A 20,253-nucleotide genomic window follows, 5' to 3' on the forward strand; every position below is an offset into this window, starting at 1 on the left:
GGGTGCGAGAAAGCAAAATAATTAATCAAAAACAAAATAAAAATTCCCATGCAGATTTTTTTCAGCCATTCTTTACATACATTACAAAATTACATAGCGTCTTCTGCTCACTCTTTTGAGGATAGGTCTGTAAACACTGTTCAGGTCTGTCCTTCACTCACACAGGCACACTTCAGTCCAGTTCCCTTCTCCTCCAGCTCCTCAGACGACGTTCCCCCCCGCTCTCTGTCCATCCCACTGTGTGGACAGTACTCTCCCCAAACCAAGCAAACAGAGTGTAAGATCTAGAGACTGGGTCTATGTGGGCGGGGTCTATGTAGGAGGCAGGGTCTATGTGGGCGGGGTCTATGTAGGAGGCGTATGGCGCGTTCCAGGCAACCCGTAACTCGTGTTTTTCCTACCTCCTTCACTTGAAAATGCTCTGGAATATGGCAGTCAAACCCGTAACTTCCCACCCGGCAACTGGGAGTACATCGATCTGTACGAGTTCACTGGTGGGAAGTTACGGGTTTGACTGCCATTCCAGAGCATTTTCACGTGTAGGAGGTCGGAAAAACACGAGTTACGGGTTGCCTGGAACGCGACAAAAGTCTATGTAGGAGGCAGGGTCTATGTGGGCGGGGTCTATGTAGGAGGCAGGGTCTATGTAGGAGGCGGGGTCTATGTAGGAGGCAGGGTCTATGTAGGAGGCGGGGTCTATGTAGGAGGCAGGGTCTATGTCGGTGGGGTCTATGTAGGAGGCGGGGTCTATGTAGGAGGTGGGGTCTATGTAGGAGGCGGGGTCTATGTAGGAGGCGGGGTCGATGTAGGAGGTGGGGTCTATGTAGGAGGTGGGGTCTATGTAGGAGGTGGGGTCTATGTGGGCGGGGTCTATGTAGGAGGCAGGGTCTATGTGGGCGGGGTCTATGTAGGAGGCAGGGTCTATGTGGGCGGGGTCTATGTGGGTGGGGTCTATGTAGGAGGCAGGGTCTATGTGGGCGGGGTCTATGTAGGAGGCAGGGTCTATGTAGGAGGCGGGGTCTATGTAGGAGGCGGGGTCTATGTGGGCGGGGTCTATGTAGGAGGCATGGTCTATGTAGGAGGCGGGGTCTATGTAGGAGGCGGGGTCTATGTAGGAGGCGGGGTCTATGTGGGCGGGGTCTATGTAGGAGGCATGGTCTATGTAGGAGGCGGGGTCTATGTAGGAGGCATGGTCTATGTAGGAGGCGGGGTCTATGTAGGAGGCGGGGTCTATGTCGGCGTGTTCAAAAGTGGGAAATGATGTCAGGTGTGTTCTTGGGTGGCCGCTGCAGGGAAGCATTGCATGAGTGGGGGGGGGTATGAGTAGAGGGGGGGGGGGGCTGTAAGAATAGAGGGGGGGTGTATGAGTGGGGGGGGGGGAGTAGAGGGGGGGGGGGCTGTAAGAATAGAGGGGGGGTGTATGAGTGGGGGGGGGGAGTAGAGGGGGGGGGGGGCTGTAAGAATAGAGGGGGGGTGTATGAGTGGGGGGGGGAGTAGAGGGGGGGTGGTGGCTGCCCTTTTTGACAGGTTGGTAGAGGAGTGGAGAGGCAGGCTGTCAGCCAGGATGACTGGTAGGGAAGCGGTGGACAGAAGAGGCCGATGTCTCCGTCCGTCCGTCTCTCAGAGACCCTGTAGGAACTCCTGCAGCTGCCTGACGATCTCTGTGTCCACCGTCTCCATCAGCGCCGCGAAGCCCTGGTCCCCCATCGCCGCCTGCTGGGCCTTCAGCTTCTCATACACAAACTGCTGCAGGGACACGCTGTGCACTGGGTCCTGCAGGGCCAGCTACACACACACACACACACACACACGCGCACACACACACACACACACACACACACACACACGCGCACACACACACACACACACACACACACACACACACACACACACACACACACACACACACACACACACACGCGCACACACACACACACACACGCGCACACACACACACACACGGGTAGTGAAAACGATAGTTAGCAGAGTGTCTACACATGCACGTTGCCTCTAGCTGCTGCGCTAGACGCATCACCACACCTCTGTGGACACGCACACACTCCCGTTATTATTCATACAATCATGCCAACACCATTACTCTCCCGGCGTGAGGGAGGCCCACATTTATTTAATAACCTTCTAAATAAACAATGAGGCGGGAGTAAGCGCCTCCCTCTTGTCCGCCCTCATCCGCCTCCCTCAGGCTTTCCTCCGCCTTTCTCTCTGTTTACCCATCTCTCATGCTCTTCTATTCCTTCCCTCGCTCTCTTTCTTCCTGTGCCGTCTACTGCAGCCATTTTGAAATAGCGTGGCCGAGCAAGGCGTCTCCCTCTAATGGCCTCCAGATTAGGGCTGCACAGTTAATCGTGTATTAAAGGAGTAGTAAAGAGAAAATGCATGTTTAGCCCTGTTTTAAGGTTACTTATGATCAATGGTTCAGATCAAAAAGTTGACAAAACTAGCACTTTTGAGAAAGTCTGATAATTGCTCTACCACTGTTTTGGTCATACAATGGATGTAGGTGGACATCTTGAAAATCATTCAAAAACATGTTAAACTCTCGATTTCAAAGACAAGAAGCTCACCGAGGGGGTAATTGGTGTCTATTGGTGTTCTGACATCAAATTCGCCGTAAAGTATGAATCCTGTAGGGTTTTATTGATCATTTTATGAAATCCATTGACTTGTATTGATGCAACCGTTGTAGATGTGTAGATCAATCCGCAGAGGGGATTCAGGAAGCGGAACTACTTACGGTAGCTATTGTTATTGTTTTTATTGCTAGGCTACCTAGTTTGCGGAAGTTTACACACGTATGTGCTGCAACTAAATAGTTCTATGCTAAATATTTAAAAAAGCCTTTCCAGATGAACTAAGAATCCCAGAAGAATCTTACTTTATGGCGAATTATATGTCAGAATGCCAACTAACACCTCGGTGAGTTTCTTGTCTTTGAAATCGAGAGTTTAACATGTTTTTTGAATGATTTTTCAAGGTGCCCACCCACATCCATTGTATGACCAAAACGGTGGTAGAGCAATTATCAGACTTTCTCAAAAGTCCTAGTTTTGTCAACGTTTTGATCTGAACCATTGTATATGATCATAAGCAACCTTAAAACAGGGCTAAACATGCATTTTCCCTTTACTACTCCTTTAATACACGATTAACTGTGCAGCCCTAATCTGGAGGCCATTAGAGGGAGACCTCTTGCTTGGCGCTACTAGCCAAGAGAAATATACCCTTGATTGCTGTAGTTCGAACACCTGTTTGATATGCTCTTTAATGGTGCTGTGATATGCTCTATGTGATTGTCTCACATAGACAAACTGGTCTCCAAACTAAAACTTAAACTCATCTTCTTTTTTAGAAACAAGTCATGTTTTTCCCTTCAGGTAAGGAATCACTACTTATCGCTAGTTGTGCTTCCATAGAGCGAGGGCTTGTTGTGGTTTTTCACATGCCTCTGTAATATGATCTTCAGAAACGTCTTTAGAAACAAAATACAGCTTCCCCACTTGCTCCAGCAAACATTCGCACAGCGCGCAGACTGGCTATTCTCCGTCTGTAGGCTACACTCGCGGCTCACATTCTCTACGCTACGATCGGCTTCCATCATATTCTAAGTCATCTTCTATATCCTCAAAATCTGATAAATATTCAGCCATATTGCACACAATATTCCAGGCACCAACAAGCCGATCGTAGCGTAGAGAATGTGAGCCACGAGTGTAGCCTACAGACGGAGAATAGCCAGTCTGCGCGCTGTGTGCATGCGTGCTGGAGCAAGTGGGGAAAATATTTCGTTTCTAAAGACGTTTCTAAAGATCATATTACAGAGGCATGTGAAAACCACAACAAGCCTATGCTCTATGTAAGCACAACTAGCGATTCATAAAGACAGATTGATGAAAACAACCGTTTCGCGGCAGAAAATAGATTTTTTAGAAGCTGCATTCTCAGTGCCCCGTCCACCGCCATATACTTGGCTCACACTGGATTTTTAATTTCTTCTACAGGCCTCTGAATTACACCAAAGTTATCTCGGTGAGTCAAACGTCTTATAATATGCCGTAAATAAGGTCCAGGTTGTCAAAAACGAGCATTCTCCTTTAAGGATCCGCGGGAACCCTGTCATTAGCTGATGTTAACCAGCATTGAAAAGACAGCTAGCGAGCTCACTGTTAGCCAACTAGCTGAAGGAAGGCACTAATTTCCAGTTTTGCAGATGTTTCAAAATAAAAGGAATGTGGAAAGACTCTCCAGACTGGTCACTCTCACTGGCTGTAGAGTCTGTAGAGTTGCAACTTGCACTACATTGTGTTGTGGTGTGTCGGTGTGGTGGTCATCTTAAATAAAAGGTACTTTAATGTAACTGCTTTGGGGTCAATTCTTAATGTAAACATTCATATTTTAAACTTTAAATTAATGCACCAGGCTAGAGAGTCATTCCAAACAATTTACATTAGTTCTCTAAGAATCTATTTCATATCAAGCCAAATTGGTGTTGTAACTGAAATAACCCTTTCTGAATCGATATCAAATCGGAAATCAAATTGAATCTGGACCTTGTGAATCGGAATCAAATCGTTTTGGGAAATCAGTGAGGATACTCAGCCCTAGTATATCACATCTCATACACAGAGGCAACACAACGCGCTTTACAGAGAGCAATGGGGGGATGGACATAGATCCACCCCTACATCTTCCAGAGGGAAGCCAAAAAACTGTTCACCCAAGGGCCGAAAAAGTGAGCTGTAAAAATTCTTCCCTGACCTCTCTCAACGAGATGATTGAGTAATCTCCTGAAAATGTTTAAGTCAATTGGCTAAGAACATATACAGAGCACTAAACATGAGTTAAATACTTCATAAGAGAGACGGGACTATCAGTAGAGTAGATAAATAGTTACAGAGATGTCACCTACATGGTCGGCCATTATATGTTAGCTGTCCCTGTACACTCACATGCGGTATACAACCGTATGGGTGAACGAGTGTCCCTAATGAGCTTCCATGCAGCGCGTGCTGAACAGAGCAGGAAGCGCGCTGCTGTGCGCCGCTAGGTGTGGATGGTTTCATCAGCAGAGCCATTGTGCACCAAACAAGACCACCAAGAGAGTCTGAACAACAACCTGATCATTCATTCATACGCACGCACGCACGCACGCACGCACGCACGCACGCACGCACGCACGCACGCACGCACGCACGCACGCACGCACGCACGCACGCACGCACACACACACACACACACACACACACACACACACACACACACACACACGCACACATCAGATCTCTATCTATTCTCCTCATGGCTCCTCGTTAGTGTTTTGATTCACTCCCAGCAGGGGGTCACCTGAGGAGAGGAAGGGGGAGGCAGCTCTCTGCTGCTCAGGGGGTGGGAGGACGGACAGCTCTACATGTGCAGGTGTACAGAGGTGACCTGGTCGGTCATGTGACTCACCAGCTTCTTCCTCTTGTCCTGCTCCGAGGGAGGCTCCTCATCGTCACTCAACTTAGGCTCCTCCAAATGGCTCATCAGCATACAGCTGGAACACACACACACAGTCATAATGAAGGTCACAACGAAGGTCACACATGCGCACACAGTTTTATACACATGTTCATCACCATATTTAGGCACATCAAGCAAGACAACCACACACAAGATGAAAACCTCCAGACCGATTCAGCTCAGTCTGATAGATCATCATGATTCCCGAGCGCGGCACCGCTGCTGCTCACCGCTCCCCCAGGGGATGATGGGTCAAATGAGGAGAACTCATTTCACACACTCAGGTGTGTGACAATCAGTGGGACTTCAACTTTAACCTTATAGGCTCATTGGCATGCAGGAGAGGGAGAGGACTGGGTGTGCTGAGAGAGCCAGGGGACGGTCTGACTGGCTGACTGGCTGGCTGGTTGTCTGACTGACTGGCTGGCTGAGACAGGTTGGCTTACTGACTGACTGACTGACTGACTGGCTGGCTGACTGGCTGACTGACTGACTGACTGGCTGGCTGACTGACCTACCTCACACTTTGACACAAAACATGGGTAACCAAATGAACTGCCTCACTACTCACTCATACACTCACATGCATAACACCACACACACAACGGCATGAACGCACACACTCATACACTCACATGCATAACACCACACACACAACGGCATGAACGCACTCACTCATACACTCACATGCATAACACCACACACACAACGGCATGAACGCACACACAACGGCATGAACGCACACACTAGCCCTTTTTATGAGTGGCCACATGTGGAGAAACTGTGAGAATATCAATAATTCATATACATAATATGTATATGAATTATTGATATTTTCACAGTACAGTACCAGTATACTGTACAGTATACAGTACCAACAGTTTGGACAGACTTAATTCTCATTCAACTGACAAATTGAATGACACACATGCACACACACACACATATATATATATATGCATTATTGATATTATGATATATCAATAATGCATAGGTATTATGTACAATGACTAACGGAATGATGATCTACACACGACTGCATGCCAACCCATGACCCATGACCTATGACCCATGACCCATGACCCATGACCCATGACCCATGACCCATGACCCATGACTCAAACACAATCAGCAGAGGCTGATACGGGGGAGACCAGTCAGCCTACAGGGCGGAGGGGGAGAGGCTGATACGGGGGAGACCAGTCAGCCTACAGGGCGGAGGGGGAGAGGCTGATACGGGGGAGAGCAGTCAGCCTACAGGGCGGAGGGGGAGAGGCTGATACGGGGGAGACCAGTCAGCCTACAGGGCGGAGGGGGAGAGGCTGATACGGGGGAGACCAGTCAGCCTACAGGGCGGAGGGGGAGAGGCTGATACGGGGGAGACCAGTCAGCCTACAGGGCGGAGGGGGAGAGGCTGATACGGGGGAGACCAGTCAGCCTACAGGGCGGAGGGGGAGAGGCTGATACGGGGGAGAGCAGTCAGCCTACAGGGCGGAGGGGGAGAGGCTGATACGGGGGAGAACAACCTGACACTGAACATCAAGACGACCAAGGAACTCATCATCGACTTCAGGCAGAAACAAGGACATCTTCCCCCTCTGCACATAAACGGAGAAGAAGTGGAGAGAGTCTCCAGCTTCAAGTTCCTGGGCACCATCATCTCAGAGGATCTCTCATGAGCTCACAACACCCTCTCTCTGGTGAAGAAGACACCCTCTCTCTGGTGAAGAAGACAACACCCTCTCTCTGGTGAAGAAGACAACACCCTCTCTCTGGTGAAGAAGACAACACCCTCTCTCTGGTGAAGAAGACAACGCCCTCTCTCTGGTGAAGAAGACACCACCCTCTCTCTGGTGAAGAAGACAACACCCTCTCTCTGGTGAAGAAGACAACACCCTCTCTCTGGTGAAGACAACACCCTCTCTCTGGTGAAGAAGACAACACCCTCTCTCTGGTGAAGAAGACACCCTCTCTCTGGTGAAGAAGACACCCTCTCTCTGGTGAAGAAGACAACACCCTCTCTCTGGTGAAGAAGACAACACCCTCTCTCTGGTGAAGAAGACACCCTCTCTCTGGTGAAGAAGACAACGCCCTCTCTCTGGTGAAGAAGACAACACCCTCTCTCTGGTGAAGAAGACAACACCCTCTCTCTGGTGAAGAAGACACCCTCTCTCTGGTGAAGAAGACAACACCCTCTCTCTGGTGAAGAAGACACCCTCTCTCTGGTGAAGAAGACAACACCCTCTCTCTGGTGAAGAAGACAACACCCTCTCTCTGGTGAAGAAGACAACACCCTCTCTCTGGTGAAGAAGACAACACCCTCTCTCTGGTGAAGAAGACAACACCCTCTCTCTGGTGAAGAAGACAACACCCTCTCTCTGGTGAAGAAGACAACACCCTCTCTCTAGTGAAGAAGACAACACCCTCTCTCTGGTGGAGAAGACAACACCCTCTCTCTGGTGAAGAAGACAACACCCTCTCTCTGGTGAAGAAGACAACACCCTCTCTCTGGTGAAGAAGACAACGCCCTCTCTCTGGTGAAGAAGACAACACCCTCTCTCTGGTGAAGAAGACAACACCCTCTCTCTGGTGAAGAAGACAACGCCCTCTCTCTGGTGAAGAAGACAACACCCTCTCTCTGGTGAAGAAGACACCACCCTCTCTCTGGTGAAGAAGACAACACCCTCTCTCTGGTGAAGAAGACAACACCCTCTCTCTGGTGAAGAAGACAACACCCTCTCTCTGGTGAAGAAGACAACGCCCTCTCTCTGGTGAAGAAGACACCGCCCTCTCTCTGGTGAAGAAGACAACACCCTCTCTCTGGTGAAGAAGACAACACCCTCTCTCTGGTGAAGAAGACACCCTCTCTCTGGTGAAGAAGACACCCTCTCTCTGGTGAAGAAGACAACACCCTCTCTCTGGTGAAGAAGACACCACCCTCTCTCTGGTGAAGAAGACAACGCCCTCTCTCTGGTGAAGAAGACAACACCCTCTCTCTGGTGAAGAAGACAACACCCTCTCTCTGGTGAAGAAGACAACACCCTCTCTCTGGTGAAGAAGACAACACCCTCTCTCTGGTGAAGAAGACACCCTCTCTCTGGTGAAGAAGACAACACCCTCTCTCTGGTGAAGAAGACAACACCCTCTCTCTGGTGAAGAAGACAACACCCTCTCTCTGGTGAAGAAGACAACACCCTCTCTCTGGTGAAGAAGACAACACCCTCTCTCTGGTGAAGAAGACAACACCCTCTCTCTGGTGAAGAAGACAACACCCTCTCTCTAGTGAAGAAGACAACACCCTCTCTCTGGTGGAGAAGACAACACCCTCTCTCTGGTGAAGACAACACCCTCTCTCTGGTGGAGAAGACAACACCCTCTCTCTAGTGAAGAAGACAACACCCTCTCTCTGGTGAAGAAGACAACACCCTCTCTCTGGTGAAGAAGACAACACCCTCTCTCTGGTGAAGAAGACAACACCCTCTCTCTAGTGAAGAAGACAACACCCTCTCTCTGGTGAAGAAGGCACCACCCTCTCTCTGGTGAAGAAGACAACACCCTCTCTCTGGTGAAGAAGACAACACCCTCTCTCTGGTGAAGAAGACAACACCCTCTCTCTGGTGAAGAAGACAACACCCTCTCTCTGGTGAAGAAGACAACGCCCTCTCTCTGGTGAAGAAGACAACACCCTCTCTCTGGTGAAGAAGACAACACCCTCTCTCTGGTGAAGAAGACAACGCCCTCTCTCTGGTGAAGAAGACAACACCCTCTCTCTGGTGAAGAAGACAACACCCTCTCTCTGGTGAAGAAGACAACACCCTCTCTCTGGTGAAGAAGACAACACCCTCTCTCTGGTGAAGAAGACACCACAGAGGCTCTACTTCCTGAGATCACTCAGGAAAGTGAACCTGTCACAACAACATCTGGTGTCCCTCTACCGCTGCACCATTGAGAGCGTCCTGAGCTACGGGATCTGTGTGTGGGGTACGGGAGGGTCGTGACCTAGGGGATGTGTGTGGGGTACGGGAGGGTCATGACCTAGGGGATGTGTGTGTGGTACGGGAGGGTCGTGACCTAGGGGGTGTGTGTGTGGTATGTGACCCCTGACCTAGGGGGTGTGTGTGTGGTACTGGAGGGTCGTGACCTAGGGGGTGTGTGTGTGGTATGTGACCCCTGACCTAGGGGGTGTGTGTGTGGTACGGGAGGGTCGTGACCTAGGGGGTGTGTGTGTGGTATGTGACCCCTGACCTAGGGGGTGTGTGTGTGGTACGGGAGGGTCGTGACCTAGGGGATGTGTGTGTGGTATGGGGGGGTCGTGACCTAGGGGATGTGTGTGTGGTATGTGACCCCTGACCTAGGGGGTGTGTGTGTGGTATGGGAGGGTCGTGACCTAGGGGATGTGTGTGTGGTATGTGACCCCTGACCTAGGGGATGTGTGTGTGGTACGGGAGCTGCTCTGCGTCTGAGAAGAAGGCTCTACAGAGAGTCAACTTGCCCAGAAGATGACCAACACCCACCTCCCTGCCATCGAGGAGCTACACCTCCCACTGCCCTAGGAAAGCCACCAGCATGGTCATGGACCCCACCCACCCCGGCCCTCACCCAACCTCCTGCCGTCAGGCAGACGCTACAGAACTGCTAAAGCACGCACCACTAGGCTGCTGAACAGTTTCTATCCCAGGGCCGTCACCACACTGAACTGGAAAATACGTCTCAATATACATGCTGCTACTACATACACTGTGTGCAATATACTGAACACCCAGGGCAATATCCACTGTGGAACACTCAAGTGCAATAACTATCTACCTGTGCAATGTGCAATATGTAAATATGTAAATATTTAGATATGTAGCTATTTATACTGTATATAGTGTGTGTGTATGTGTATAATGGTGTGAGTGTGAAATATTTCTATTTTATTATTTATCTAGTTTTCTATTTTATATACGAGCCCCGTTAGGTGTGAGTTTTAATTTCGTTGTACCAGCAATGTTACAATGACAATAAAGGAAATGTTGAATCTTGAAGAGCACGACCCTCAGGTTATACCATGACCTCTGACCCACAGCATCATCAGCTGTGTCCCATTCTGGACGTGGCTGAACACACATCAGAATGCCCCCTGCGCACAAAACTACACTATAACTAGATACTACACTATAACTAGATACTACACTATAACTAGATACTACACTATAACTAGATACTACACTATAACTAGATGCTACACTATAACTAGATACTACACTATAACTAGATACTACACTATAACTAGATACTACACTATAACTAGATACTACACTATAACTAGATACTACACTATAACTAGATACTACACTATAACTAGATACTACACTATAACTAGATACTACACTATAACTAGATACTACACTATAACTAGATACTACACTATAACTAGATACTACACTATAACTAGATACTACACTATAACTAGATACTACGCTATAACTAGATACTACACTATAACTAGATGCTACACTATAACTAGATACTACACTATAACTAGATACTACACTATAACTAGATACTACACTATAACTAGATACTACACTATAACTAGATACTACACTATAACTAGATACTACACTATAACTAGATACTACACTATAACTAGATACTACACTATAACTAGATGCACACTCACAGCGCCTGGGCCAACGCATGTCCAGGGTTTACACAAACACACATCTAGAACAGAGAAGACTATCACACTTAGGAAACAAAAAGTAATTCATATACTCTCTGCAATTTTCCTTAAAGGTGCTATAGATAACATATGTAGATACATCTTTTTATTTAAAGAAAATACATCCACAGAGCTTTTAGAAAGGTGCAGCATACGTTGGCCCCCATCTCCTCCTACTGCTGTCCCAGAGCAAGCATCATCCATCTCCTCCTACTGCTGTCCCAGAGCAAGCATCATCCAGCCCCTCCTACTGCTGTCCCAGAGCAAGCATCATCCATCTCCTCCTACTGCTGTCCCAGAGCAAGCATCATCCATCTCCTCCTACTGTGCTTCTGCAGCATGACCGGCCACACCCTAACCCTCACACGCATCACTTCCTCCCCACACCCACCTCACACTCACACGCATCACTGCCTCCCCACACCCACCTCACACGCATCACTTCCTCCCCACACCCACCTCACACTCACACGCATCACTGCCTCCCCACACCCACCTCACACTCACACGCATCACTGCCTCCCCACACCCACCTCACACTCACACGCATCACTGCCTCCCCACACCCACCTCACACTCACACGCATCACTGCCTCCCCACACCCACCTCACACTCACACGCATCACTGCCTCCCCACACCCACCTCACACTCACACGCATCACTGCCTCCCCACACCCAACCTCACAGATCAATAAGAAGGCCTTGGCACTGCAACCTCAATAGAACAGGACATCACACACCCAGTCAATCACTAGGGGCGGCTGGAGCTCAGTTGGTAAAGTGGGTCGTTCAATGATCGAAGGGTCAGTGGTTCGAATCCCAGCTCCGACTGTCCACATGTCTAAGTGTCCTTGAGCAAGACACCTAACCCCAAATTGCTCCCAATGAGCAGGTTAGCACCTTGCATGGCAGCTACCGCCATTGGTGTGTGAATGTGTGTGTGAATGGGTGAATGAGAGGCCATTGTAAAGCGCTTTGAGTGCCGCTAAGGTGGAAAAGCGCTATATAAATGCAGTCCATTTACCATCTCACCCTACTGCCCTCTGGGCGCAGGTGCAGAACACAGAGGTGCAGAAGGGCTTGCTTTGAAAAGCCTGACACCTGCAGCCACAGCTGACCTCAACAGGTCAAGCTGAACAGGCCTGAGTGTGTACCTGTCATTGTATTGTATGCTGTTGTTATTGTGTTATCATTGTACTGTGTTGTTATTTTATTGTATTACTGTGTGCTGTGTTACTACAGTGCTGTAGACAATAATAAAGCATTATGGAACAAGAAGCAGTAGGATGGCACGGATATCGCCACGGCTAGCGGGAGTGGTTAGGCATGCGGTTAATGCCGTTACACCCCGCTAGCCGTGGCGATATCCGTGACATCCCACGGCTTCGAGTTCCATAATGCTTTTATACAACGGTTGCCACATTTATCCGTCAATATTTCAAAAAGAAAGACAATACGAACTTTAAATAAATGTATTTTAATGGAACTATTTGTTGATAATTTGCGGATACTTCCGCTGAAAAAGGGAACGTTGCCAGGCAACGACAATGCTACAGCACATCTTTGTAAACATTGATCTGGACGCTATAGGCTGCTAATAAGAGGTGGATTGATATTAAAAGATGTGTGAACATTCCATGTTAGCGTGGGGTCATCGTGGGTACCGGGTTATCATGTTAGCGTGGGTCATCGTGGGTATCAGGTTATCATGTTAGCGTGGGTCATCGTGGGTATCGGGTTATCATGTTAGTGTGGGGTCATCGTGGGTACCGGGTTATCATGTTAGCGTGGGGTCATCGTGGGTATGGGGTTATCATGTTAGCGTGGGGTCATCGTGGGTACCGGGTTATCATGTTAGCGTGGGGTCATCGTGGGTATGGGGTTATCATGTTAGCGTGGGGTCATCGTGGGTATGGGGTTATCATGTTAGCGTGGGGTCATCGTGGGTATCGGGTTATCATGTTAGCGTGGGGTCATCGTGGGTATCAGGTTATCATGTTAGCGTGGGGTCATCGTGGGTACCGGGTTATCATGTTAGCGTGGGGTCATCGTGGGTATCGGGTTATCATGTTAGCGTGGGGTCATCGTGGGTATCAGGTTATCATGTTAGCGTGGGTCATCGTGGGTATCAGGTTATCATGTTAGCGTGGGGTCATCGTGGGTATGGGGTTATCATGTTAGCGTGGGGTCATCGTGGGTATCGGGTTATCATGTTAGCGTGGGGTCATCGTGGGTACCGGGTTATCATGTTAGCGTGGGGTCATCGTGGGTATGGGGTTATCATGTTAGCGTGGGGTCATCGTGGGTATCGGGTTATCATGTTAACGTGGGGTCATCGTGGGTATGGGGTTATCATGTTAGCGTGGGGTCATCGTGGGTATGGGGTTATCATGTTAGCGTGGGGTCATCGTGGGTATGGGGTTATCATGTTAGCGTGGGGTCATCGTGGGTATCGGGTTATCATGTTAGCGTGGGGTCATCGTGGGTATGGGGTTATCATGTTAGCGTGGGGTCATCGTGGGTACCGGGTTATCACCATGGCGTGGGGTCATCGTGGGTATCGGGTTATCATGTTAGCGTGGGGTCATCGTGGGTATGGGGTTATCATGTTAGCGTGGGGTCATCGTGGGTATCAGGTTATCATGTTAGCGTGGGGTCATCGTGGGTATCAGGTTATCATGTTAACGTGGGGTCATCGTGGGTATGGGGTTATCATGTTAGCGTGGGGTCATCGTGGGTATGGGGTTATCATGTTAGCGTGGGGTCATCGTGGGTATCAGGTTATCATGTTAGCGTGGGGTCATCGTGGGTACCGGGTTATCATGTTAGCGTGGGGTCATCGTGGGTATCGGGTTATCACCACGGCGTGGGGTCATCGTGGGTACCGGGTTATCATGTTAGCGTGGGGTCATCGTGGGTATGGGGTTATCATGTTAGCGTGGGGTCATCGTGGGTATGGGGTTATCACCACGGCGTGGGGTCATCGTGGGTATCGGGTTATCATGTTAGCGTGGGGTCATCGTGGGTATGGGGTTATCATGTTAGCGTGGGGTCATCGTGGGTACCGGGTTATCATGTTAGCGTGGGTCATCGTGGGTACCGGGTTATCATGTTAGCGTGGGTCATCGTGGGTACCGGGTTATCATGTTAGCGTGGGTCATCGTGGGTATGGGGTTATCATGTTAGCGTGGGGTCATCGTGGGTACCGGGTTATCATGTTAGCGTGGGTCATCGTGGGTATCGGGTTATCACCATGGCGTGGGGTCATCGTGGGTACCGGGTTATCATGTTAGCGTGGGGTCATCGTGGGTACCGGGTTATCATGTTAGCGTGGGGTCATCGTGGGTATGGGGTTATCATGTTAGCGTGGGGTCATCGTGGGTATGGGGTTATCATGTTAGCGTGGGGTCATCGTGGGTATGGGGTTATCAGGTTAGCGTGGGGTCATCGTGGGTATGGGGTTATCATGTTAGCGTGGGGTCATCGTGGGTATGGGGTTATCATGTTAGCGTGGGGTCATCGTGGGTATCGGGTTATCATGTTAGCGTGGGGTCATCGTGGGTATCAGGTTATCATGTTAGCGGGGGTCATCGTGGGTACCGGGTTATCATGTTAGCGTGGGTCATCGTGGGTACCGGGTTATCACCACGGCGTGGGGTCATCGTGGGTATCGGGTTATCATGTTAGCGTGGGTCATCGTGGGTACCGGGTTATCACCACGGCGTGGGGTCATCGTGGGTATCAGGTTATCATGTTAGCGTGGGGTCATCGTGGGTATCGGGTTATCAGGTTATCACCACGGCTGGAATGAAAACTGACCAATAGAGACAATAGACCGGATCTATACTGTTGTATAATTTTCTTTATTTGGGGACAATTCTAAACTAAACTTAACTAAACTATTGCTTTTTCTACCCCCAAAATATCAATTATAAATGTATCATTCAAACGTTTTTGACAGGTCAAAAAGTAAAAAAAACTAAAAAAACGGGTGTCTTCTCTGTCTGGTGAGCAGACAAAGACAATGAACAACTTTACAGGGGTTGGGGTTTGATGCCTCAAAACCTTTCCAGACAACGTCCCAAACTAACTCAACCTGTACACCAATCTGTGTTTGTTGATGCCGTTTGTAAACAGACAAACGCTTCCAAAATGGGGATGAAAGCCAGAAACGCAGCGCCAGGTTCCAGCAAGCTGCAAATAATAGTCTGCAGCTAGGGTGGTAGCAATGTGGGGGGTAATACCAGGATAGGGCCTGGGGGGAGGACACAGAGGGGGGTAATACCAGGATAGGGCCTGGGGGGAGGACACAGAGGGGGGTAATACCAGGATAGGGCCTGGGGGGAGGACACAGAGGGGGGTAATACCAGGATAGGGCCTGGGGGGAGGACACAGAGGGGGGTAATACCAGGATAGGGCCTGGGGGGAGGACACAGAGGGGGGTAATACCAGGATGCAGGGGGGAGGACACAGAGGGGGGTAATACCAGGATAGGGCCTGGGGGGAGGACACAGAGGGGGGTAATACCAGGATAGGGCCTGGGGGGAGGACACAGAGGGGGGTAATACCAGGATAGGGCCTGGGGGCTGGAGGCAGGGGGGAGGACACAGAGGGGGGTAATACCAGGATAGGGCCTGGGGGCTGGAGCGAGGGGGGAGGACACAGAGGGGTGTGGAGTGGAGGGTGAAGGGGCGGAGGGGAAGGGCAGGAAGGGGCGGAGGGGAAGGGCAGGCAGGGGTGCACATGCTTGCACAGTTAAAGCTTCACAAGGTGGGGAGGCAGTAGTGTTCTCAGGGACATTACACAAGTCATTCCACCACTATACTGGCACTTCCACCCAGAGCTCTCCTGACCCAATCAAGCTGCCATCATACTCACATAATTACAGCGTTCCAGCACTCTCAGCCAAACTACCTCTCTCTGCATGACTTGCACTTTTATTCCACTACAAGGAAAAACCTGTTTTACTCTGTAAAATGACAGGTGAGTAGGAGAAAGCCACGGACCACTGAAATGAGAAGAAATGCTTCCGCACACCGTCTACTCATGCAAATAAACTTGAATATCAATGTGTCCAACAACCTTATTCAAGTTCACATGAAGAAGGTTGTTGCAAGGTTGTTGGGACTTTTCCTCCGGAGCTTCTCACCACTGCTCTCAGCAGTAGGTCTTTCACTTTCACAAGTTGCAGACCAAGGGCCAAATCCACAAAACGATTACGCAGCTTTTGCAGCGGCAAACCCTGTGCGAATGAGACAAACAAATTGAATCCAATCCACAAAGCACACACAAAGGGGGGAAGTATTGCAAACTGCACCGATGAGCTAATAGCTCCACGGCTGCGCCAGGCTCATTTGAATGTATGTAAATTAGGTGCTTCCGTGCAAAATTGCCCCAAATAAGCCTTGCATCTGATCCACAAACACCATGAGCTAACTGCCACATGCGGTTAGAGGTGCAAATACCGCTTTTGAAAAGCTGGTATTAACTGCAGCAGTCAGCGCTCACTCTCTCCTTCTGTCTCTCCTCAGAACTTGTGAGGTTTGAATGATATTGAATTGATATTGGAAGATATTAAGGGTGAAATTATTTATAGAGGTGGATTTAAAAATAAGTTCAGCCAGATGTGATACACAGAAACAAACTATTGTATTTATATATATATTTTACGAATATTTTCTGCAAAAAAGTACGGTCTGTCGTTTTCATTATGATCCAATCTGTGTCCTGAAATATGGAGAAAAGCTTGACACACTGGGGAAAGATAAGACTATATCCAAGATCTTATATCTATTGGCAGGGGTGAAAATCAACTTTTTGGCTCACGTTGAGTCACCTGCCAAGGGGACTGTAGATGAAAAAATCTACCGGCCAAGTATATTTTTTTTTCAGATAGCCTTCCGAAATCTAGTCGGCAATTGGAAATTTGACCTGCATTTGGCCACTATACAAGAACAAACTGCATTCAGTTGGTGGTAATTGCAACACACACAGGCCCGGACCCAGGATGAGATGGCTGAGGGTGTTAACAATACTGTGACTAAACAATAACACATGACTACTATTTCAAAATCAAACATTTATCTAGCCTTACAGCGGAGTGTCTACAAGAAGACGCAGAAGAATTAATGAACGATTATTCTATCTACACAGAGAGATGACTGCTAAAATCATCATACAAATCAAACATGCAGCAAGCATGATGTAGGCTACAAAAACATTGTAATGTCGTCAATAATTTATGATTTAATGGATCGTCCAATGTTGTGGTAATGTCATGTTGTAGTGTTGAGATCCTGTTTTGGTAGTGTTGAGGTCATGTTGTTGTAGTGTTGAGGTCATGTTGTTGTAGGGTTGAGGTCATGTTGTTGTAGTGTTGAGGTCATGCTGTGGTAGTGTTGAGGTCATGTTGTTGTAGTGTTGAGGATGTGGTAGAGTTGAGGTCATGTTGTTGTAGTGTTGAGGATGTGGTAGTGTTGAGGTCATGTTGTAGTGTCGAGGTCATGGTGCTGTAGTGTTGAGGTCATGGTGTTGTAGTGTTGAGGTCATGTTGTTGTAGTGTTGAGGTCGTGTTGTGGTAGTGTTGAGGTCATGTTGTGGTAGTGTTGAGGTCATGTTGTTGTAGTGTTGAGGTCATGTTGTGGTAGTGTCGAGGTCATGGTGTGGTAGTGTCGAGGTCATGTTGTGGTAGTGTTGAGGTCATGGTGTGGTAGTGTTGAGGTCGTGTTGTGGTAGTGTTGAGGTCGTGTTGTGGTAGTGTTGAGGTCATGTTGTGGTAGTGTTGAGGTCGTGTTGTGGTAGTGTTGTGGTCGTGTTGAGGTCGTGTTGAGGTCGTGTTGTGGTAGTGTTGAGGTCATGTTGTTGTAGTGTTGAGGTCATGTTGTGGTAGTGTTGAGGTCATGTTGTGGTAGTGTTGAGGTCATGGTGTGGTAGTGTTGAGGTCATGGTGTGGTAGTGTTGAGGTCATGTTGTGGTAGTGTTGAGGTCATGTTGTGGTAGTGTTGAGATTGTGTTGTGGTAGTGTTGAGGTTGTGTTGTGGTAGTGTTGAGGTCGTGTTGTGGTAGTGTTGAGGTCATGTTGTTGTAGTGTTGACGTTGTGGTGCGGTAGTGTTGAGGTGAAGACTCACTCTTTGAAGGTTCCTGTGTCTGAGTCTTCTGTCATCACATCATGCAGTGCCTCCACACAGATGTTGATGATGCCACAGAACTTATCGTGGATCACGCTGGAACACAGAGGGAAAACAGTCTGAACACAACGCCATCAGAACCTGGTCTCCATGAGGCCCTGGATCAGAGGGCCACAGGGCAAGGCCACCCTCTGTCAAGGGCATGCTTTGCTCCTCACAGCTCACGCATCTCTGGAGCCTTCGTATGTGTCTCACCATCACCTTGTCACCTTCATCATTATCCATACAGCTCTCTTCTTTTTCTCTCCATCACCCTCTTAATAGGACTTCTATAAAGGTCGCTCTTACTCCTCTCTTCCATTGAGAGAGAGAGAAAAAGAGAGAACCGGAGTGCTGCATCAGATGGAGGTGTAGAGAGTGAGATATTGCATCAGATGGAGGTGTAGAGTGAGATATTGCATCAGATGGAGGTGTAGAGTGAGATATTGCATCAGATGGAGGTGTAGAGAGTGAGATATTGCATCAGATGGAGGTGTAGAGTGAGATATTGCATCAGATGGAGGTGTAGAGAGTGAGATATTGCATCAGATGGAGGTGTAGAGTGAGATATTGAGAGATAGATGGAGAGAGTGTGAGGGAAATTTAAAAACGACTTCTGGAGACTACTTCCAAAGATGATCCATTGCAGGTGTGATGAAGCACACAACACAATTGTCAATTTTAAAAACGTCTTGGCCCTGGTAAAAATACCATGCTACATTCTCTCAGAGACACGTTTAAACTTTAATACCATATCACAATCTTGGAAAGTCTATATGACCTTCCGTAGCAATCATATAGATCGTCATACCATACACGTTGTTTCGGGTTATTTTAACATGTGACATCCACTAGAACTGATTCACTAATCTGCTACAGTTTAATTCATCAGCAGCCTACGCTCTTTGATCCCCACACCCTGGAGAGAAGACCAAGCGAAATCCAATCCCCCCCCCCCCCCTCTGAGGAATGCTGTTTTCCCAATTTTTGATTCCCCGCAGGGTCCAGAGATTGGTGGATCCTTTGAAGGCAGGCACAACTGAACTGCATGGACACGGTCTCCCACAATCCTCAAGAATGGACATGGGAGTCCTTGATGTATTATTTGCGTCATTCTTTGATAGAGAGGGCGAGAGTGGTGTGGGCTGGTGGTCCACATCAATGAAGAGGAGAGAGGGGGGGTGAGAGGGAGATCAGACCAGAGAGAAAGCAGGCATGGGTTCTTCAAAAGATTGAGACTTTTCTGTTTAGAGTCAAAGGCTTCAGTGTGGTGAGGCTAGATTATGCGTCAGGAACACCGGGGGGATAAAAAGGCAATCGATACCAGACAGCTGCATACTAGTCATACCAGGGTCCTTTCTTTCCACAAACATCCCCCTTGAGAAGCACCTTTTCCCTGAGATCCCATGTTGAATCAAATGGGGAAAATTGGCACCCAATTCAATTCAATATGCTCTATTGGCATGGATGTCAGGTGAACAGTATTGCCAAAGCGTCAAGAATACAATTTAATAATTACATGAGAAAAAAAAAAAAAAAAACTCACAAAACAAGTTTAAATGTTTTTTTTAAAAAACATTTTATGCACAGCAGACACAAATGAGCGTGTTTCAGCCCTCTGGACTTCATCAGCATTTACGCCTGTTGATCACAACCTCACACAAACAGCCTCATATTTAATGTAAATGTCACAGGCAACCAGCCGATACTTCGTAAAGCCATCAGGGGCGAGGCCACTGGGCGGCCTGGGTGGGTCAGTGCCGCCCAGATTGACAGCTGGCCCACCCAATCATAAGTGCTGTAGCCAAACATTTGAATGAGGGAAGTAGAAACAACATGAAAATACGTTTAAATGTA

At 48.5% G+C, this 20,253-nt stretch overlaps 1 protein-coding gene across 1 annotated transcript in view; it reads right to left on the reverse strand.

Moving 5' to 3' along the window:
- Window positions 1–1,514: 1,514 nt before the first annotated feature.
- ipo11 (importin 11) overlaps window positions 1,515–20,253 on the reverse strand; it is a 199,547-nt gene continuing 180,808 nt past the window's right edge. Inside the window, exons 23-25 of the mRNA XM_084456899.1 lie at window positions 18,358–18,453; window positions 5,470–5,554; window positions 1,515–1,785 (exon numbers count right to left, since the gene is read on the reverse strand). Coding sequence (XP_084313025.1) covers window positions 1,621–1,785; window positions 5,470–5,554; window positions 18,358–18,453 — 346 coding nt within the window. The 3' untranslated portion in view covers window positions 1,515–1,620. The remainder of the gene's footprint in view (window positions 1,786–5,469; window positions 5,555–18,357; window positions 18,454–20,253) is intronic.

Source organism: Borostomias antarcticus (assembly GCF_949987555.1).
Source record: "Borostomias antarcticus genome assembly, chromosome: 23".
In the NCBI taxonomy this organism is placed as follows: Eukaryota; Metazoa; Chordata; class Actinopteri; order Stomiiformes; family Stomiidae; genus Borostomias; species Borostomias antarcticus.